Raw genomic sequence first — 24,881 nt, forward strand, 5'->3', positions numbered from 1 at the left:
TTTCTTTTTAATACCTTCAAAAACCATATCTTTATACCTGAGATTAATCTTAAAGAATTTATAAACTATCATAGTTTACACATTTATTATGTGTATTTCAACCCACAGTCATTGTGTTAAAGAAAAATTTTCGACATTTGTGTTAAATTTTCGAAATTTTCAGATAAAAAGTTTTTAATTATTTAAAGTATAACTAAGGAAATGATTTTATTTTAAGATATTAATTATATTAATTAAATTACATGACATTTTTGATAAATTTCTAAGTTTTAAATTTATATAAAAATTAAGAAACGACTTTTCAAACAAATATACTTGCCCAAGCAAAATCGCCCAGGTAAAATCGCCCAGGTTTAATGGTTGTAAAATATATTGTGAATTTGATGTCTCGAATTTTTTGAGATTCTATTTCTGGATGTTAATGTATTTTTTTCGATTAAACACACCTTTTTAAACATGATAACGAAAGGACTCAAGACAAAATAAGAGTTTTTCCCGGCTATTAATCTTACGAATGGAAGATGATAAAAGATAAATTGAGGTAAATTAATAATAAATTTAATTTCATTGTATTTTAATTTTCATTTAATATTAAATAATATTGCGTTCATATTTCGTTGAAATGTTTTCAGTCTAAATAATATCCTTTTAATCATTATACTAGCTGGAAGTTTTTGTATTACAATAAGTAAACGTTTTTTCTTTAACATTCTTCTAGGAAATAATATTTTCCTTTATATTAGAATTTGTCATTTTAATATAAATCATTCTTTTAACTGATGAAATTCACTTAGATTATTGATTACCCTCAGTTTTAATCATCTAAGATAGATACACACGCTACATATTAGGTACTGTATTTTGTAAACATTGTATTTTCAATGAGATTACAGGTTGAGAGAGAGAATACAGGTTCACGAGGGCGCAAAATGCAGTATGAGATAATTACACGGAGAGGAAAGGAGGGAGCATAAACAGAAAATTTTCTTTAAAATACGAATTTGAAAACAGGAACAAATATTTTAATATCCTTTAATTCTGTTTGCATAAAATATATAAGTAAAACTATAACTTATAATAAAAGAAGAAACCAAATTTTAAAATAAAATTCAAGCAATCAAAAAATCTAAGACATTAAGAAAGGTTGAAATAAGAAATAAAATTTCGTAAAATAATAAAGAACAATATCGTTAATATAAAAAAAACCTTTATTAAGAATAAAAAATAAAAAAATAAATAAATAAAAAAAGGTAAAGTTTTTCTAGTATACATAATGCAAGAAGATTAATCATCTCCACTGCATTTATATATAATCTACCGATCTCTATCCGAAGCGTCTTATCATTCATTCGGATCTCTAAATTTGAATTTAATTCTGGATTTGAATTTTGGTTAGAGTTGGTATATTTTACACGCCAAAATAATAAAAATATTTATTGATTACCCAATCTAAGAAAATTCTTGATTTATTTGAAGTTAAACTACAAGATATATTATTAAAAGAAAAAAGAATTACCCAGTGTGGTTTAAATATTTCTAAATAAACTTGTTTTTTTATAGTTAGATTTATGGTAAAATTAATATCTTCTCAATTATTTTTCAGTTAATGTAATAAATTTTGTTTTAGTTTCTACCGATATTTTTAATTTTTAATTTTCATATTCATTCAACATTACTTACATTTTTATTTATATATATTTTTTAAATAAAGCAATGTTGTTTTATGAAAGCGCGCGCGCGCGCGCGCACACACACACACACACACACACACATACACATACACATACACACTCAGCCAACCACCAAAATACACTGGTATCCAATGTCTAGCATTCAAATCCGTATAAAAGCAACTAACTTACTGAGATTTGAACCTCTAAATTTCATTTTCCAAAATCAGCTGTTAAACAGCTGCATCCATTTCTAATTTCTATTTTTGTTAAAAGGACTAAGAAAAAGATTTATTCAAGTAATCATTTAACCTGTTCTTTGTTTGGTTTACGTTTAACTAGAGTGAAATATATCCTGAGACTACTACAATTCAAAAAGAGGTAAATCAAAATTATATGTAGTATAAACAAATTAATAAATTCATTAACAATTAAATAAATAAATTTAATAAAAATAAATATAGTTTAATATTTATTTAAAATTTAATAAAAAAAAAAAAAATATAATTTAATAAATTATTAATGAGCAATTTCATTAAGATTGGTTTATATTTCTTGCATGAATGAATCATATCAGGAATGAATAGTTTTGCTGCTCAAAGGATATTAAAGGAAATTTACCAGAATTTTTTTAGAAGGATTAAGGAAATTATGCGAAAACCTTGACAGTTATAAATAAAAAAAATTATATACAATAAATTAGAAAGTGAGCAAGAGGGAAAAAAATAGAAGTGGAAGATTTTTTAAAGTACAAAACAATGGTTAGAGTGAATAACTGTCTTTATAATATACTTAATTAATATCTGGCGAAACAAACGTTTTAAACGGGCTGTAATACGAGTTGGTAGTAATAATAATAATTATAAAAATACAAATTGGACTTCTGATCGCGACAGCTTGCCAACGACTGTAGAACAGAAAGTACAAAGTACTTAAAAATGTAAAGTAATTTTTTTTGGGGCATAAGTATTTGTTTTTGTATTGTGTCATAATTCTGATGAAAGCGTACCATTATAGATATACGAGTAACAGAATCGTTTTAAGCCTTAATAGGGCTGATTAACCGCTATAAAACTAAACTAATGATGATTCGCAGTAGTAACAACAACAATAATAATAATGATAATAGATAATGGCAAGCTATTATATTTCTGTGACAAAATATTTTCTCAATAATAATGTTAATTATTTTGTTTGAAACACGAATGTGATATCTTCATTATTTAACAATTATATAAAGTTTCGTTATCATCTAACTTTGTTAGAGTTTAGCAAAATATGTTCACGAAGTATTTCATTTTATATAAAATTTATGTAATCTTTAGTTTAAAATTATTAAAATTTTAATCTTGAATTTGTCTTTTTCTATTTAATTTTCATTATAAAAATTACAAAAATAAATTATCGATTTCCATACCCAAAATATGTAGACTAAAATTAACTTATTATCACAAATTACATTGTTTGCCTGTTGTTGTTTTTTTTTTATTTTGTGATAGAGATTCTTTAAACAGTCTAATACCAGCTAAAAATAAAATAAATTGTTTTACAAAGAACTTTTATTCACTTTGTGTAATAAACAATTAATTTTGTGCAATAATAATGATAAATAAAAAAAAAATATTTCCAGGAAAAAGTGGCCTTACATAAAGAAACAATTTAACGTTATATCATTAAAATATTAAAGCATTTAATATTTGTTTAATTAAGTCAGTTTAAAAATAAATCCAATTTTAAACATTCTAATTTTTCTAACAATTTTCTGGATCATACACACACACACACACATATTCTCCCAACCACCAAAATACACTGGTATCCAATGTCTAGCATTCAAATCCGTATAAAAGCAACTAACTTACTAAGATTTGAACATCTAAACTTCGTCTTCCAAAATCAGCTGTTAAACAGCTGCATCCATTTCTAATTTCTATTTTTATTAGAAGGACTAATTTTTTAATTTTTCATCAACCTTATAAATAGAATATAGTTTGTCGTTTGTTCAAGGTGCTCTATAATTATTTAAAAAATTCTTTGTATAATATTCTGTACAGAACTTGTATGAATTTTGGTAAAAATGGAATCAAGTTGTTAAATGTGTTTATCAATTTTTCCTCCAATATAAAACGATTTCGACGCCCTTTGATATTAGATATCATTTAACAAAAATCTAGCCCAAATATAATAATTAAGAAAAGGGTATACTGATTATGATATTAATTATGATGCTTTATGTAATATTTGTAACAAATCGTTAATAAAGGAAGAGGAAATAACTTTGCGCCAAATATTACCACTAATTTTCATTAACTGTTCATTCACACGATATTCTGCTTGCCTGTACTCTCACATACATACGGTGTCCTCATACGCACACCTCATTCAATTTATATATTTTCATAGCTTTTCTATTACATTTTAATCAATAAATGTTTTCGTATAATAAATCATACACTTACTGTTAAGGATGGAAAATTCTGTAGTATTTTCATTTTGTATTCATTTTTTTATGAATTTAAAAATAAAATAAATTTTAAAACGAACGAGAAGTAGTAAATATGAATTAAAAAAAACCCCACATTTTTTTCTCAAAGTAAATGATCTAAAATAAAATACCCATTCTCGATTGTAGATGGAGGCAAAGATTTTATAATAAGAAAACAATTTTTGTAACAAAAAAAATTTGATGTGTACAACACATGACTTCCTTGTACGCCTATTAAATTACTTATACATTTTTACAATTTTTTTTTTTAAATGAAAGGTACATAAAATTTTATTTCATTAATAACTTTTGATATTTTTTCATTTTTTTTGTTCTTGAATTATTATTCATCGTAAATTTTTTTACGAAGTCTAATTCGAACCGATGTGCTTTTCCCTTATAAGATCCAAATATTTCATTAATTAAAATTTTACTTGCTTATCACTCTGGAACAAGTGAAAACAAGTACCGCTTATGATATATCGATGAAAATCTCTCAAATGAGGGCTTAATACTGCAGTTAACATTTGTTAACTGAAGTTTAATTTGCATTTGTTAAAACATTTAATTTGCAGTTAACGTTTTGTTAGAAAAGTATAAAATATAATTTTTTTTTGGATTTTGGGCTTATTTGGACACTTTTGGTTCAGTCGATTGCAATCAAAAGGGGAGCTGCATAACTAGATGTTACAACAATCCAAAATCCAAAATTTCTACATCCTACGGCTAATCGTTTTTGAGTTAAACGAAATACATACGTTTAGACGTCATGCCGAAAGTAGTCAAAATTTCCGTTGAAATCTGAAAACCGAAATTTTTCGCGATCACAATACTTCCTTTACCAAAAATACGGTAAGGGAAGTAAAAATATTTCGTATAAGGAAGTAAATATATATATATATATATATATATATATATATATATATATATATATATATATAATACAAAAAAATTAATTATTAAAGTAGTCTGCATTTTACAATTTTCAATATTTTTATTTTTTGGGAAATTTTATTTATCTTAATGGAAAAGTTTTACAAGAACTGATGATTTTATCGTCTTTTATTTTATCAGTTACAACAAACGTCTATTCTGTTTCTTAAAAAAAAATCTAAATAACGATGATTCTATTCTTTGTAACAATTTGTAGCAACAGACATTACCATCCAAAAAACCATAACAAAAAATTTATGTAACAATTTTTTTTAAACAAAAGTAAAGGTCGGTCTAAAAATAATACCAAAATAACTTTTTTCAATTAATTCTGATAATAAATTTCATTCTTTCAAACCTTTAAAAATTAAAAATTATTTATAAGTGTTACTTCATTAAACAGAATTCTTAAATTAAGTACGTAAATAGAATACATAAATAAAGTACAACAGAGTTTTGAGTACGCTAAGTGTGTTATAATTTTTTACCTACGTTCATTATAATCCCCACTGAGATATGATTCACTTAAAGCTGTCTCAAAGAATCATTTTCAGGGGTCCATGAATGTGAATTATATACGAATATACCATATGAAGATTAAAAAAAAAAAATTATCTGTGTTTAACTAACTTATTTGTGTTTATTTTTACTATTTTGCATATTATCATCCATTCAGGCAAATTACTGGAGCAATTCCTTTTTTTTTACTAATGGAATCTGTGTTGTGTTTTCATTTGTTTGTACAAATGGCAACAAAATCAAACCAATATCTTTCTTATAAGTCCTAGTATTATATTTTAGCTCGAAAAGTTTCCTGTGTTTTGTTTTAGAAATTGATATTGTTGTTAAGGAAAAAATTACTAATTATTTTCTAAATATCTAATTTATTACAGTTAAATTATGATCTAGATGGCAGTTAAATTCCAAACAAGCACCACCAAAAATTTGGTAATAGCCATAGTTAAAAGGACTCAGTGTATTTGAGCTCCGACGGAATAAGTTGTAACTCTGAGCAACATATATTTATGTAAAATTCATTGTAACCGTTTGATAAATCCTGTGTATAAACGCAATATTTGTTGAAATTTTGCGGTGATGACTGTCTATCTTTATCAGGTTTCCGATTGGGTTAAAAAATTTTAAGAGGAAAGGAAAGTAATCGAAGATGATGGTCCTAGTCATCTTTGCACATCAAAAATATATTCTTACGTTAAAAATATCGGTGAAATCTTTTGAAAAGATTGTCATCTGAGCACTTGAACAATTGCTGGCTAACTTTGATAAAAAAACCCACAGATTATACAATAAAAACATTCTAATTTCCAAACATCATTCGTCTCATACTATTATATATATATATATTTTTTTTTTCTTCAAATTAGTTCATCTGTCTTTTCAGGATTTCAGCATAGATTCTAATTTTCTTTCTCTCAGGAGTAAGTAGTAGTCACACGATATGACTTAATTCTTTTGAATTAAGTCAATTAATTAAATATAAAAAATATTTGTCATTAAGCTCCATTTTTACTTCATGTAATCATACGAGTAAGAATGTTATCATACAAGTTTGTTGTTTGTGTTTGAGAATATGGAATAGAAGTTTTGTAGCGCAATAAAAAATTCTGAGTGTTCAAGAATCTAATCCGTGGTCTTCCGAATGAATGATAAGATGCTATCTCTCTGCGAAAGAAGTTAGGAGAGTAATTTTTAAACTAAAAAGATTGAAAATAAATATATTCCTTATATTTTTAAGCGTTTATGGGATTAAATAATAACAGTTAATGAAGCATTTTATTATTTTTGTTGTAATGTAAACTATAGCAGCTGTAGAATTTCATAAAAAACGATTATTAGAAAAAAAATTTTAATATTATTTACTCCGAAAAAATGTAATTACATTAAAATGTCTGATTGCTATTTTTATGAAGAAATTAACGTGGATAATTAATTATGTAATTAGTAATTAAACTAAAACTTAATCTAAAATTATATTTTTAGATTTATTTTTATGTTACCTTCGGTAATGTTCTGTGTAAAAGAGTATTTTATAGTCATTTATATATATATACACACACACACACACACACACACACACACTCACATATGTATGTATGTATATGGGTATGTGTATTTTATTCACAAACACACCCACTCATTATATTAGTTTTTTAATTGTTATTTGCTTTTTGAACTTTTTAAATTTTTTTTCATCATTTGCATCATTAATTTCATTGAAAATTGTGAATTTTTGTAGTGTTAAAACAGAATAAATTATGGGTGATATTTCATGTTTTAATGGCACGAAGACTTTATCAGACTGTTTATCTTGGACTGTTAAAAATAACTGTAATATATCTTCCGCTGAAGGTTATGGGCCTCCTATTTATTATTCGTATCGATATCGTGCAGTAGGTACATTTTTTCAAGGTGTAGTGTTCATAATTGGATTATTTGGTAATACAATGTTTGTCACTATTGTTTGCCGTAATCGAAGTATGCGTTCACCGACAAACTGTTATCTTGTGAGTTTAGCCATTGCTGATTTATTGGTACTCATAGCTGCAATCCCAGAAAATATTCTCAGTTACTATCTAATCGGACGATTATGGGTGTTCGGAGATGTAGGTTGTGCTTTGTTTATATTTTTACAATATTTAGGGATAAATTCATCGACTCTTAGTTTAGTTGCCTTTACTGTTGAACGATATACTGCTATTTGTCATCCTATGAAAGCTCAAAAAGTGTGTACTTTAAAACGTGCTAAACGTATAATCGGAATTACCTGGTTAGTTGCAGCATTATACTGCTCTCCTTGGTTAGTGTTAGCGACAACAAAACCCTTACACTACAAAGGATTTGAAGGATTAAAGAAGTGCGATTTCACTCTGCCAAGGAATCAGTACCTCATTTACTTCTTCACAGATCTAGTAGTTTTCTACATCACACCTTTAGTACTTACATGTATCTTGTACGGCTTAATTGCACGCACTCTATATACAAGAATGATGGTGAATTCATCTTCCATGAAGAGTACCGTTCAGGCTGAAGCGAAGTCACGCATACAAGTAAGTACTGAATTCTATATTTTATTTGTAACAGTAATTCATATTTTTAATTGTTTTTATTACTTTTGTAGGGTTAAAATTGTTAATGTAGAGAATCATATTAAGGGAAGTTCTCTGTAGGTTTAACTGTGTCTGTCCGTTGTGAATGTGGCTTCTCAAGAAATTGTTACGATGAAATAATTTTTCACGCTGGTCTTCCTTAGTTACAATTAATCGAAGGGAAGCAAGAATGGAATGATTCGAATAAAGACGTCAGGACTATGTAGCTCTGTAGCTTTCTCCAGAGTTTGTAATTACCAATAATAATAATAATTTACATTTATTATCAGTCGCAATATTGATAATACGTATATACAATATTGATGTATAAAAATATAGATTAACACACACACGCGCGTGCGCGTAACCTTAATTTACAATGTTAACTCAAAGAACAACAAAATTAACATTTAAGTAGTCTTGTAAAATGAGAATTTTTTGTTTCTGTTGGCAGATAAAATAACTAATTTTCTCTCACATAATCGTTTATTGTTAAAGGATATAGGGTGTCATTAAAAAGTCTCAACATACTTTATTAGTTTTCAGCTTTTCAGCGTTTTTGTTTCTCTGAAGGAGCAAATTTAAATATTCTGGCATTTGTAATAAGATTCTTCTCAAAAAAATTTCAAATAGTATTGCTGAATATTTATTTTAACGGAAATAAAATAAGTTATTATGTGTAATCAATTTATGTGTAAGGGTGTTAGTGAGTTCTAGGGAAAATGTATCTTTGTAAAATAATTTTTTGTGCAGAGTTATAGTCAGGTATTATATTGTAGACTATATTATTTGGTATAAAATTATCTTAGTATTTTCTTAAGAAGGATTTCATAAGGATCGAGATTTTCTCAAGATCCTCTCGACGTGCACATTCAAAAAAGGTGCGGCAGGGAGTGTCCTCTTGATCTCAGTACACAAAATTTGGTAACTTCCTTCTTTTAAACCTGTCTGAGTATACACAAAATCCTCCGTGACCGGAGAGGAATTGTGAAAGGTAGTACCCCACGTAGCCGTTTCCTCCCCAGCCACGGTCCTAGCTCAGGAATAAGTTTCTTTGTCCATGTCCAGTCGTAGCGGCGTTCTATTTCTCTTGCCAATCTTGTAGCAAGAGATTAGTGGCATCTTTCCTGTCCATGTCCTCATAAATCCGGTTCATTTGGGTAGTCCGTAACTGGATCGACGGTACCCCGGTCAGGACTTCCGCCGCATCCGCCGATACCGTTTGGCAATACCAGTATTGCGTATACCGAAGGTGTTCAATATAATCATCGAAACATACATATAGAGCGGTATAAGGACTTACCCATGGAAGAGGTCAGCGGAGACCGAAGGGGTTGTAATATGTTAATTATAATATATTTGCGGATAAGTATTATTCTGTTTATTTGTTGTTTACTTTCTGGATTCAAAAATTACTTATGTGTTGATTGTTATTTTTTTGTTATTTAATTATTTCAATTATGTATCGATTACTTTGGACTTTACAATTATTTATTTTTCAGATCAAATTATTAGAGTAATTTATATATTGTTATTACAAGTTTTTTTTTTTTTTTTTTTTCCCCCTACTCCCTCGGGCCGGTTATCCAATTAAGTATACGCAGCCCGAGGAAGTGTCCTTTTACTCAAAGGAGGCCTCCCCACCCACCGACTGTATGTCCGGCACGGTAGGTCAGCCCCCCGGTCGGATCTTTCCTTTTTGTTTTCTTTACATTGCCTGCCTCAAATTCCCAGGGCAGGAACCGAGTCCGACTATGCCGTCCCCAGCCCCAGCCCCGGGTCTCGGTCTTTTGGTGTTGCCTGCCTCTAACCCCTCAGAAGGTAGGCCAGGCCCGACTATGTCGTTCCCAACCACCAACTACGAAGCTGGGTCTCGGTCTTTACATTCCCAGTCCGATCTCGTAACGACTACTCGCCGTCGTAGGTTTCATACAGAGACAATACTCATGAATATCCTAGTTCTACAATTACTTCAGTCTTTATTAGTACCCCATACGTCTTTCAGTATAATTTTTCTCTTTTAAAACTAAAAAGGAGAATTTTTCAATATTATTCCAATTTTGTCTAGAACTCAATATGAAGCTGATTAGTTTCTCGGGTGTGAGATTCTGTATTCCCGTGCGAAACCTAAGTGTTGTCCATTTATCGCATTCAAATATTGTATCATCAGCTGTGTCATCGCGTTCACAGTACCAACAACGTGGAGAGCTTCTTTTGCCAAAGCGGAATAAATATTGCTCGAAATTTCCATGTCCAGAGAACATCTGAGAGACATAGTCGCTGACCTCGCCATGCTTTCGTTTGACCCATTGGCTAATGTCTGAAATCAACCTTTTTGTCCACATAGCCCCCTCATGTTGACTCCATCTACGCTGCCATGCCTGTATAACCACTTCAGAAGCATCACCCCGTTCCATGCCCCTGAAAGCGAAGCCAGTGTTCCAAGACCTGGAGTTCTATGGGTTTTGTGGACGCCAGAACGCACGCCGTCTCATAAGATATTGTGCGGTATCCGAACATCACCCCAACTAGAGCCTGTCTATGTAGACTCCTCAATCGTTTAGCATTCCTTTGCGTGAATATGGCTCTATACCAAACAGGTGCAGGATACAATAAAGCCGAGGTGCATGCGGAGACTAAAACCCTACGTTTAGATGATCTTGGGGCATCTCGGCCAGCTAATAGCCTTATGAGGGCTTGTAGTAATCCTTCGACTCTCTCGCATCTATATACTATATGAGCACTAAAGCTCAAGGTATTATCAATTATCACTCCCAGATATTTAGCCTGATTGACACGTTCAAGCCTATGTTCCCCTATCTCAAGTTCAAGATCTCGCAGCCGTTTCCTTCCCGCCAACATAATATATTGACTTTTATCTACTGAAAGTGTTAATCCTTTGTCGGTTGGCCAGTTATTTACGATCTCTAGAGTATCATTGCTCCTTTGTTCGAGGACATCTTCTGATCTCGCAGAGGTGAGTATCGCTAAATCATCAGCATAGGACACTATTTCCGTCTCTTCAGGTAGCTGTAGTCGTAATACATCATCAATGACCAGTAACCAAAGTAATGGTCCCAGTACTGACCCCTGGGGGACACCACCATGAACTTGGTATCGTATGTCACCATCAAGCGTGCTAACCGTAGTCCATCTTTCAGACAGGTATTCGGAGATCTGTCTCCTAATGTAAGGGCTTATTCGCCTTCTGACTAAAGCTACCATGATGGAGTCCCACTGGACGGTCCCAAAAGCATTTATAATGTCGAGCATAACCAGTAAAGGAATCTTCCTGGTGCGCCATGTTCCAGCCTTGACTGTTATAGCCCAGCTAGTTATCTTTTCAATCGCCTGAAGCGTCGATCTGCCACGCCTGAACCCATACTGGTTGTTATGAATACCCCCGCCTGTCTCTAACTCAAACAGTAACCTTTCTGCGATCAATCTCTCAGCCACTTTCCCCATATTGTTTATGAGGCTCAACGGGCGGTAACCAACCACTTCTGCATTAGCAGTCTTCTTGGGAAAGAACACAGTGCGCGACTCCCTCCAACAATTAGGGAAGGTCCTGTTCTGCAAGCAATAACTTGCCACATCTGTCATTTCCCAAGGGGCTTTCATCATAAGTCCCTTGAGGATCGCAGCAGGAATACAGTCTGGACCCGGACTCTTTTTGTTCCTGAGTCTAGATACCGCCAAGGTGACTTCATGTTGTGTGAATCGACCTGCATCGCATTCAACCAGCTCCGATAGACCCGATTCAGCCACCGGAAAAAGTGTTCTCAATTGTATACCAGCAACCTCAGCTGTAAGGACAGGCAAACGTCTACCCAGTCTTACCATGACGTCTTACCATGAAAAGGACGTCCCCACGGGTCCGAGTCCAGCTCCAAGCATAACTCCTTCCAACGTGCTCTCTTGCTAGATTTTATTAGGTAATTTAGTAACCGCCTGGCATCAGCAAACATATTTACAGCATGCTCATACACAGCACCGCCTCTTCTACGGAGTCTAAATTTTCTCCTTCGCCAGTACTGCAGAATCCGTCTTTGGTCCGCAATCTCCGCGGTCCAACAGTAAGCGGGTTGATACCCTCTGATATTTTGGGGAATCCTCGCCATCTCCGTGACTATTAATTCCTGCAGAACAAAAGGCGTCTACGATGAAAGGCGACTAGGTTTCTAGTGTAGTGGTGAGAGACGGCATGCTGAGGTGTGTCGTTCTCAATGATCCACTGAGGACTCCAAGGGTTTAGATAGGTTCCGATGAAGAAGAAGAGTAAGAAAAGACCCGGTGCCACGTTACGGCTATTTGAGGTATGTCGTGGTTCCCAAATGGGCAAACAGAAAATCACTCAAAAGAGCTGACACCGGCGAGCCGACCTGCCATGCCGGACGTTCAGCCGGTAGGCGGAGAGGCTCGTTAGAGTTTACCAGACACTCCCCTGGGTGCCCAATACCAACCAGTCGGACCGGCCCAGGGGAGAAGTGAAAAAAAAAAAAAAAAAAGGCGTAACCTCTCTGCCACCCATGAGCTTGCGAGCAACTTTGTCAACCACTACTTCTACCTGTCTTTTAGACAATCTCAGCGGCTTTGATGTTCTGCCGATCACCGGTCGTATACCGTCAAAAGAAAATATCGTGGCAAAGTGATCACTACCAGTTTCTGACCTCAAAACTGAGGTCAGATAGAGCGAAGGAGAGGATTGATAGAGGCAAGGATCCCAACTATTGTCAACCAATGTCAGGTCTAATACAGATCTATGACCTCTGGCTTCAAATGTATAAGAGTCGTCATTTAGACAGATCATATCAGTCGCCATCATCATTTCTGTAAAGATTTGCCCTCTTCTGTTAGTATAAGTGCTAGCAGTTATCGTGGTCTTGCAGTTAAAATCACCCATAACCACGGCTCTGTTCGGTGACTGTAAGATGACCCGTTGTATTTCGTCAATGTAAAGTTCATACTCAGCAATTCCAATATTAGGACTCACGTATTCAGCCACAAGGACAAAATTCGGCAAAATAATCGCTAAAATCCCCTCTCCCCTATGATGCAACTGCCATCCGATCCTATTACTGATGTTTGTTATAGCGACATCACCAACAGCATCACACAGCCAGTCATGACGAGCAGCAGTACCCAAGTTCGGCTCAGTAGTAATCACGATGTCAACATTCAATTTCCTGGCGGTCTCTCCCACTAAATCATGGGACAGAATACTCCTGTTGGCATTGGACAATATTATACTAATCATTTCTGTCTTTGCCGCACTTTACGCCTCCGGTGCGATGGTCAGTCCCATTACAATCGAGGCATTTGGACGCCGCTTTACAATCACGTATAAGCTGGCCTGTACCCCTACAGGTGTAGCACAAAGCCGACCTATCAGGACCTCTGCACTCAAAACTGGTGTGTCCCAGCGCCCAATATTTATGACATTTGACAGGATCCGTTCTGATGTATGAGCGGCAGTGCACCCAGCCAACTCTAAGTCTATTCGAAATCAATTTTAGTGCTGTTCTATGATTTGTGATGACTGTAGCATTACGTGTATTAACTAAGGCGTTTCTTATCGAGGTGATCCGGAACGTTTCAGCGGCACCAATAACTGCAACTATCGCCTCACTAATATCACGCTCTGACGTGTCTTCTTTTAAGTCCTTTATATGCACAACCGCTCTTCTATCACCCCTAGTTCTTACGTTCACTTGAAGGTCTGCCGCTCTGTCCTTAAGCACCGTAGTAAATTGAGCTGCTTGCTCGGCATTCTTGATCCTGACCTCTAATTCTTTGTTTCTTCCTTTTCTTAGAGGAAGAACTTCTCCAGCTTCTTCCTTGTTTATTTTGCCCTTCATGGTACGGAGCAAATCCGCATAGGACTTGCCCTGTCCCTTGATAACAACTATCTTGCTCCCCTCAACCGGAGGCGTCGAGCGACGAGCCGAAGCAGACCTAGATCGCCCACGGCTTGAGTCTGATTTCCTGGGTACTACCAATGTTGAAAGTTCCTCGTTGGTACTATGCAAATAAATAAGTATTTTCCTCAAAATATTGACATGTTCACCAGTTGGTAGAATATAGGTCACTTTGCATACACTGACTAGTACCTTTCTTAATGCATTTATAATGCATCTGGCCGCAAGCTTTTCCGCTTTTTCGGAATCGAAGAAAATAGTAAATTTATTTTTCTTAGTAGCCTCCATTTGGAAATTTTCCATCATTGTGGAGGAGTCTAATGCGATCATGCCTGCTTGGATCTTCTCTGTGGCCGCTCTCTTCGATTTACTGATGTCAACAAATTGACATGTATCCCCGTCTGTCGGAAGAGTAACGACTTTCGCCTTGTTCATTGCCCACGCAGACCACCTGCGAGGGAGTAACTGAATTAATTCATCATCAGACAAATCAAGATTTAAGATTTCTGTCTGATCCGTGTCAGAAGCAGGATCAGTCTTAGTGGACTGCGTGTTAACCTCTACGGGAAGGGGCACATCAGACAGATCAGTTAAGCCCTCATGTATTCTCCTCAGCTTCTGCTCGTGGACTGCTATATATCTAGTCAAACCTGACCCCGTATGCTTTTTCAGGGCATCAATCGCGTGTCCAAACTGGTGAACCAGACTACCAAATGAGTAGGGCGACCCATCCTCTTCTTCAGAGGAGCCCTGACGGGCTCTCTTTTTCCCTTTGATGTCCATTTTCTTGGCTACAGACGATTTCGTCGTGCCACCACTTTGGGAGAATGTACCTTCCAAAGGAAGTGACCCACGCCTTCTCATGGTGTGGCACTGGACTCAGAAGACAATTCCGAGTCCAGCGAGTGGTCGAGGGGGGTAAAATATATCCTCCCAAAAATTTAATAAAAATTTTTTTGGTGGGAAGGGGGAGGGGTCAAAAGTTGAGGATTTTTGTGATCGGGATTTATATCAAGGAAGCTTTTGGATAGGGTAACTATTGCAGGAGTTATGAAATAAAAGGAATTCCCCCTTAAATTCGCTTCGTAGCACTCAGTAAAATGTCCTATACACAGTAGGAAGTATTAGAGAATTTCCTAAGTCCTTGACCGATGTAATCAATTATCGTAAATAACATTTATATTAATTATATTACTACTTACTGATATGTTATCTGTTATCAGCTGGAGATAACCGAATAATCACGTACAGCGAAGAGACGCTCCACTATAATCCTTATTGCCTGTGACAATAAGGTTGAAACGACAAAAATCACAATAAAAAACCCGTCCGTTAACCAAAAATCGTAAAACTTTCAAAACACATCCAGTAAACACTCACCTAACAATACCTATTGTCCGTCTCCAAGAAAAAGCCGGAAAAACCAGTCCAAAAATATTATAATTGCACAACAACACGTCCGTACGGTACGAGTACACTTACTCAACTGTTATTACATATTTACTTGTGTTCCGTTCCACGTCGAGCCGTCTGGTGCTGCGATCTAGTGGGTGCTAACGCTCACTGAAGAGTTCCGCTCGTACTAGCATTCGGCGCTCGAATCTGATCCAAGGCAGTCACGTCAGACTCAGTCCGGATGGACTCCATTCTTTGTTCGGATGAATGTTAACTTTAATGTTTTATTTAATTTTATATTTTTTTATTTTTATATTCAAGTTATACGTTATGTTACAATTCATTTCATTAACTGTCAAAACGACAATTCATTAAACCATTATTCAATATGCAACAAGGCGTTGTCTTCATTCATCAACTATAAACATACAGTCCAACCTTGCTCTAAAATCTACCAACTATTTTTATTTTTTGAGAATTATTAATGGGCGCTTCTTCTTCTCTTAATTTGTGATATAAGATTTACTTATGAGGTAAATCGATTGTAAATAAAAATTATTGCAAAACAAAAAAATATTAACGGAAAATTATTCGTGATATTATTTAAACCCTTAATTATATAATGATAACAAGTATTATTTAAGTAATATGTATGAAGTATAGTTACTATTACCTTATATAAAAAAAATATTAGAATAAAATAAATAGCTTAAAATAAGTATGTATTTGAATAATGTGTTTCATTAAAAGGAATTCTTAATACTAACTATTGTTAGTATAATAATATTTTATAAACGTATGAAAAACATCAAACTGTTAATAAAAGAAACCTAAACTAAGGTTGGTTGAATTTCAGTAGTTTTATAATGGTTAAATTTAAGTCTTTATACTTAATAATCTTAAATCTTTGTATTTTAAACTTTGTACTGTAAAGTTGTGGTATATGTTTTTTAATTGTTACATATATTGCTATTTAAAATCAATCAATCTCAATTATTATTATTTAAAAAAAAACGAGAAAATTATTTCTTGATAATTAAATTTAATCTAGAACAATTATTCTTGTTCTATTTATAAGGATTATTTTTTTAATATTATTTAATATCTTTCTAAAGAATTCGCTTTCATTCCATTAAGTTTACAAACTTCTAATAAATAATTTCTTTATTTTCATCTGAACAGCAACAAGGAAATTAATACCATTGAATTTCATGCATATATTAATGGTTTAGGAGTTCATAGTTTCTGGAGCACAATATAAGGTTTATTAGAATTCAGTCGGTGAAATTCTGATGCTTTACATAATAAATTGAGAAACATACTATAAGTAAATTTAGCCTAGGTATAATTTTAATGGTATCAGCACAGAATAATTATACAAGCAACAATAATTATATAATTAATATTGAATTGATATTAATATTATTTTAACTGATATTGGTTCTTAAAAATATAAAGAAGAAAGTAATTTTTTGTCGGAAATATGAATCATGTTACGCAGAATTAACTAAGTTTTAATTCTATAACAATATTGATTAATGTGATTCTTTTAAAATCTACATTCATTAATAAACTCAATTTTTTTATATATTAAAATAACATTTTACCTACATTTATATATATTTTTTTTTTATTGTTATATTTTCTTAAGAGGTTAGGTGTATTTTTTAAAAATAAATAAATTACAGTTTAATAAAATCGTAAAATAGCTCCTTAGAACATATGTCTCTTACTTTTTTTATTTCATATTTTTTATGTAAAAAATACGACTACCATTTCACTTATGAACTGCATATTTAATCTTGAAATAATTGTATGTAAGAAAACGTTTGGTTATTCTATCTGAAATAGAATTCTAGCTCTCTAATAGATATTTAGAAATTCTTTTTTTGTGCTAGTAAATTATTACTATCAAGGATAAATTAAAGTTGGAAAACTAATTCTATATTCTGCAAATAATTATGATTAATTATATATAGTAATGATGTTATATTTTCATATTGTAATATGAACTGCAGAAAGAAATTAATATATCATTAGAATTATTGTTCATTGTAATTAATAACAATTAGTGAAATAATATACTTGGGAAAAATAAAATCTGGATCAGCTTAAGGGAAAAATCGCATTTCACATATGTTTCAGATTTTATATAAAATATTCACAGCCCCATGGTATGCAAGAATCAACACTAACAAATATGCAAGGAGTGACTAGTAAAATATATTCTGTACGCAGTTAGAATTGTACAAGGAATGATAAGAAAGGTTTTGTACGCATGTACATGTAAGCAATTTTCCCAACGTTTTAGAAAAACACCCACTTGTATTCAGTTTAAAGAACTTCACTTGGTTATCATTTTAGAAATTTTGGTGAAGGGAGCTTCATACTGATGGAATATCAAGACTTTTTTACAATGTATCTTTTATATTTGTTTGTTTATTTGTACCCGCACAACGCGAGAACCAACCAACTGATTCCTTTCAAATTTTCAGAACAGATTCCTGTTATCCTGTGGAAGATTTTAAGCTATAAAACGAGGTCCTAGCGCTTTGGAAGGTGAATTTAACAATTAAAAATATTCATTAAATAAAAAAAAGATTAATCATTTTACTTCATTATTACATTTCTGGCAACAGAAATAAGTTATGAATTTTTCGTCGTCAGAGGTCACACACCTTTAACTAACGCGTGACCAAAGAACGCATTTCTTTAGTTACCATACTTACTATACTTAGACTGGTTGGGGCTCGTTTCGCTCGCTCAACCGGCTAAAAAAATTAAAATAAATAAAGCTTTTTCAGAAAGTTTTACTTCGAGGGTGGATTCTAAAAATAGTATTAGTTGTTTATTTTTTTTTGTGATACAGCATTTTAAATTATAAATAATCATTGTATTTGTGCCTAAACACCAGAAAAATAGAATATTATTCTACGAATATTTTGCTTTATTTGGGGATTAATACTGAGAAATTTGAAAGGTCCGTTTCTGGAGAGCAGAACAAAATAATTTTAATAAATTTTTGTTATATTTATTCTTAAATAGAAAAATTGTTAATTATTACACGTACAAAAATATTAAATGATAAATTTTCACTTATAAAAGTTGATAAATTTCAAAACCGAATTGCTTAAAAAAAATAGATTTTAATAAATGTTAATTGTTGTTCATCAAAACTCTACCAATGTGTTGTAGTTCTCTTATGTGTGCCGTTAAGTACTCAAATATACGTTTCACAAATTTAAAAAAAATTATTTTTGATTTAAAGAATTGCAAATTGACAGTATTAGCTTTAATTTTAAAAATACGAGTACTTATCGTATAGATCACATATTGATGCAATTTCGTATTTTCCCATAAGATTATTTTTAAAATAAATAATAATATAACAAATTGCATTAGTTAGAAAATAAATAAATAATTTGTTTTATGATTCGACATTAAACTCACACAAAACAATTGTATCTAAAAAAATTAAGTCTGAGTACTACAGCAAATCTCTAATTACGGCAGTATAATTAAAAAAAAAATAACCATCCGCTGTTCAAGAAAGACTCTACTGAAGTCGCTAATGATACAATTCATCATTGTTAAGAAGGCCAACTATTACAGGTTAATGGGTATTATTCATATCCATTTCAAAAATGACGCAGCACATCATCCACATCCAGTTGAGAAATGTTATCGAAGGAAAATGGACTCAGCTGATCTCATGGTCAGATAAGGCGATTTGATAGCTGCAATTAGTGTAGCCATTGTCATTGCTCTTTTTAGGAAAACCTGTATAAAGATTAAAACTTTTCAATTATTCAGCCAGAATTCAAGGAAGTCTTCTTAGGCATAGACTTACAGAGAATCTCACCTGCATGAACTCGTAGAGAGGGATTTACGTTTGATGAAATTGGTAAAATTTTGTTAGAACAGCCATTCTTCTAATATGTGGTGTTATTTTGTTCAACACAGAGCCTCGATATGCGTTTTACTATCCCTTTTGCACTTTACAGAGCATAATGTAAATGGAAGTCAACCTTCGAATTTTTGAAACTTCTGACTCGTAAGGGTGACGTATTAACTCAAGTCCGTGCCTAAATTCTGAAAGTGGTAACATTTACCTCGAACGGGAGATTTATATGCTTCTGAATGGTATTTTTTATTTTTGATCTATATAAGTAAGTTGTATTCGGTGTTCAGAAAGAATTTTATCAAGGTGAATGATTTATTACAAATAATACTAAAGATTCATATACACGCTGCTGTAGGGTAATCAAGAGAGGTTTTGGATCACAAGAAATTTCTTTTTAATATTGACTATAATCAATTTTTTTTTTTGTCTTCAGTCATTTGACTGGTTTGATGCAGCTCTCAAGATTCCCTATCTAGTGCTAGTTGTTTCATTTCAGTATACCCTCTACATCCTACATCCCTAAGAATTTGTTTTACATATTCCAAACGTGGTCTGCCTACACAATTTTTTCCTTCTACCTGTCCTTCCAAAATTAAAGCGACTATTCCAGGATGCCTTAGTATGTGGCCTATGAGTCTGTCTCTTCTTTTAACTATTTTTCCAAATGCTTCTTTCTTCATCTATTTGCCGCAATACCTCTTTATTTGTCACTTTATCCACCCATCTGATTTTTAACATTCTCCTGTAGCACCACATTTCAAAAGCTTCTAATCTTTTCTTCTCAGATACTCCGATCGTCCAAGTTTCACTTCCATATAAAGCGACACTCCAAACATATACAATAATTTTTCATATTTAATTCTTCTCGTTTTTCTCTAGTCTTAATTTTCCTTTGAAAAATTCTTGTAAATAGAAAGTGGCTGGGCCCAAAACATGAGAAATAAATATTAATACGAATTACATTTTGAAATAGAAAAAACTTGCGGGCATATCTAGAATGTAGAATGTCAGTTTGGTTACGTGATTTCTACAGGATTGTGTCCGATGAAATTTCTGGAAATCGCCGATGAATAAAGTATTATTGGTAGATATTAATTTCAAGCTAATACTAATTGGGTAGGCCGATTTCTTTGCTGACAGAGTTCTTCTATTCGAAGAACGGCAATAAACATTCAGCAGTTATCAGAAAAAACACGAAGCTAAACTGATAAATTCCAAAGATATGTCATAAATTTACGAAAAAGGAACAATTATTTCCTAGATCAAATCGGGAATGCGGATCAGAATGCAGTGACTTTGGAAATGCTTCCAAAATCGATAGAAAATACAGGTGCAAAGAGGGTTCAGATACGAACCACCGGTTACGAAAAACAGTGTTGCTCGGTGATACTGACAATACTTTCGGACAGGAGAAAATTAACCCCATTTTTATGTAACTTTTAAAAGAAAACATCTACCAAAAGGTGAAAAATTTCCACCCGATATTGTTGTACAAGCGCAAGAAAAGGGTTGAATGAATAATGAATTAGTAATGGACGGGTTAAAGCATCTGGGAACATTCTTTCTTTTCTGTTTAACCTCCGGCACCACCGTAAGATATTACTTCATCTGGAAGCATTGACCAGGTTTTTTATTAGGTGTGTGAGAACCTTCCATACTTGTAACGGACAGTTTTAGGAGTCATACGACTGATGATATAAAGCGAAGACCTATTACTGAAAAGTATGATCAGGTTATTAATCTTGGAGGAATGACGTCTCCTCTTTAACTTCTAGATATCTGTGTAAACCTACCGTTTAAAATTCAGTTGTGTTTATCAAATTCTATAAACATTACATAAAGTGGATGGCCGATATGACCCACGAGTCTACATCATCTGGTAGTAATTAAGAAATTGTCTTTGATATAGATTTGTGCGTGGATTGTTTTGGCTTGCTCAGAAATACCGGATGATTGAATAAAAACGTTTAAGAGATGCATTTCTTACAATCTCAATGGAAATGAAAACGATTATTTTTGGTTAACTGATTAGGAAGACAATTGCAATTTTACGGATGACGGAAACTCAATCAATGATGATAGTAATTAAGATAAATACTACTATAATTACTCTGATTTTAATTAAATATTTACACTATAGATTGATTTACTGATGTTATGCAAATAAGAAATACTGTTATATGACAAATATTCTACTCTTACTTAGTTATTCAAATGCAAAAAAGTAGCTAATTTAAAAATTTTTCCAATTTTCAAAACCTGGGTGCGCGTCTTATATGATACGCATGGTACATAAGTGTATATAATATTTTACTTACAATTAGAAGAAAAAAACAAACGGAAATAAAGAAACCTGATATTAGTTATATCACAAAAGGTTAAATGTTGACAGGTGGATAAGTGCATAATCTAACTCTAAGGAAGTACTTTTTATCACTAAGATTTACTAATATAGATTCTATTTCTTATCTTAAGCGCCAGTTTTAATAAGTAACATTTTATCTGAACTTTCTAAGGTTGTTATAAAAGAACTCATTTCAAAGTAAACGAATTATTTTTAATCAAGTCATTATATTACAAAGCTTTTTAATAAAAATTTTTATACAGATTTCCAAGAAAGAAATCCAATTTTAAAATAAATTAAGTATAAAATAAATGTAAACACGCACACACATACATATATATATATATATATATATATATATATATATACAGTATATTATTTTCCCCCCAATATGTACGTTGCAATCTGTTCAACTAGTGAATTTGTATTCAGTAGTTGAACAGATTCACCAACCTAAATTCATCAAAAAAACAATCCATCCACGGTCCAGAGAGATGAAGATATACAAGACATATCATGAAATTATAGATACAGGCCCGCCATTCCTGATATGTGCGGTTAGTTGAACCCCAACTACCAAAGTTGTATTCACTATCCACTATCGATATCGGCATTCACTGTCTCGTATTAAAATCCATACAAAAACAACAAACCTTTACTAGGATTTGAACCTCAAAATTTTCGATTTCGATAATCATCTGTTAAACAACTGATTGATTTCTGACAACCACATTATGAAGAAATTACACAATTTCAGAAGAAGTAAAGAAGTGTTCAAAGATAGCTTAACACAAACAAAAAGAGCCTTATTACATAAAAATAGCCTATCTACATCAAAACAAATTCATCAACTATAATCAAAATTTGTAAGGAATTTTAAAATTATGATTTAAGCACCATTTTCTATATTTAATAATAAATATAAAACAATTGCAGTATCGCCTTAATTTGTAGTTATACTGGATTTTATTGAATACAAATAGAAATTTCCAGCATCTTTTAACAAATTTTAGAGTTAAATCACGCATATAGTTCAGCTATAAAATTTTATCAGTAAATTTAGGAAAATTTATCATCACTACTCATTTCAAACTTAAAAAACCATCCTCCATATTCTAAGATTACCTGAACATGTTGTTTTAATGTATTTATATTATTATAATACTTTTTCCAATCATTTTAACACAAGTTCTAACAAAATGCTGTTACTTTTCTCTAAAATCTATAATATTTCTTTGTGTAGTAAATATATCAAACTTATTATCATAGATCATAATTTTACCCTCACAATCTCCTCTTTTACTTCATGATTGTAGGAATTTTGAAGGCTCCACTTTATGATAATTTGTTGTGGATGTGGCTTTCATCTTGATACCAAACAAGTAATCGGTTGACAATAATATCTTATAAAAACAATCTATTTTTTTTTTCTTTTTCATTTTTCTTTCTTTAAATGTGTAGATTTTTATGTGTGCACTTAAAAAGGAAAAATTATAGATATAAATGAATTAAGGTACCAAGATTTTATTAATTTGTTAGTTAAAAATAATGAAAAATATAAGGAAAAGGACAAAGAAAGATCAGAAGGGATTTAAAACTTGAATTTAAAGAGAATACTAAAATATATTTAATTATTACAGAATTTTAGTATACAGTGTTTACAAAAAATCTGTTGAGGTTAGAAAATTGGTGTAAAGTAGAAAGGAAGGCATTAGGGTTGAAGTGAATTAAAACAAAAACATTTCAACCAAACAGTAAATTGTAATACATTTTTTCAATAACTTAATTTAAAAAAAAAAATGTAGTTCGAATCAGTTGAAAAACTATTATTAGTCTTAAATGATATAACGATTAGTATGCTATAGTATAGATTAATGGATTTTAAAATTGATTATGGATAGATAGTTGAATACAGAATAATCTTCAATCTGTAGTTGAAAATATTGTAGTACTAATATATACAGTATATGATATAATGTATTTAATGGTTTATTAGACTTTTACTAGAGTAACCTGTGATTAATTTAGAACCCTAAAATATAACCCACCGGGTTGGTCTAGTGGTGAACGCGTCTTCCCAAATCAGCTGATTTGGAAGTCGAGAGTTCCAGCGTCCAAGTCCTAGCAAAGGCAGTTATTTTTACAGGGATTTGAATACTAGATCATGAATACCGGTTTTCTTTGGTGGTTGGGTTTCAATTAACCACACACTTCAGGAATGGTAGAACTGAGACTGTACAAGACTACACTTCATTTACACTCATTCATATCATCTTCATTCATCCTCTGGAGTACTATCTGAACGGTAATTACCGGAGGCTAAACAGGAAAAATAAAGAACCCTAAAATATGGTATACTGCATCAATGTAACAGAATTTGATTGTCATCATCTACTCATCCTTATCGTATATTAGTACTATAAGCTACTAATAGCAGTAGTACATAATATGATTTTAATACTTAATCAATAGATAACACTACGCTTAATATTACTGAAGTTATTCAAGCATTTAAATTTTATTCTGAAATATTGGCAGATAACTTGTTTAATAACAAAAATTCATTAAACATTTTACTATAAAGATTGAGGCAAGATTAGATAAGTTTATCACATTTCTTTACCAGGAAACTGTCATATTCCATTAGTCAAATTAATCGAATAGCTAACCACATTATCAATTTAGTTAAAATAATTTTTTTTTTCAATTTGTCAACATTTTTTTAATATAAAATAAAATATTACAAGCAAATATCGATCCTAAAATTTAAATTGGTGTTTAAATCAAAGAGAAAACATTTACGAAGTAAATAAAATTATTTCTTAATTACATTTATATTGACTGTTTTTAAAAATTTCAAGTTGTCATCTTAAATATTTAATAAATTTAAGTTTTTTTTTTTTTTATCTGGAATAGAATGAACGGTAACCACTGCTATAAAAATATTTTACAACTATATTCTCAAAACAGGATTTCTTTCGATGTGTTTTATTTTCGTAAAGAGTTATTGTTATTCTATTAAATTGTAATTCATTGATTTATAAAACTGACACTATATAAAAAGGTAGTATACACTGTAGTTGATTGTTATGCTCTTCATATTAAATTGGTTGCAAACACATTTATAT

At 31.8% G+C, this 24,881-nt stretch overlaps 1 protein-coding gene across 1 annotated transcript in view; it reads left to right on the forward strand.

Annotated features, from left to right (window-relative positions):
• Positions 1-7,361: 7,361 nt before the first annotated feature.
• The window catches only part of LOC142320026 (thyrotropin-releasing hormone receptor-like), a 104,872-nt gene continuing 87,352 nt past the window's right edge, over positions 7,362-24,881 (forward strand). The window contains exon 1 of the mRNA XM_075357706.1: positions 7,362-8,153. Coding sequence (XP_075213821.1) covers positions 7,362-8,153 — 792 coding nt within the window. The remainder of the gene's footprint in view (positions 8,154-24,881) is intronic.

This window comes from Lycorma delicatula, chromosome 2 (assembly GCF_047948215.1).
Source record: "Lycorma delicatula isolate Av1 chromosome 2, ASM4794821v1, whole genome shotgun sequence".
Taxonomy (NCBI): domain Eukaryota; kingdom Metazoa; phylum Arthropoda; class Insecta; order Hemiptera; family Fulgoridae; genus Lycorma; species Lycorma delicatula.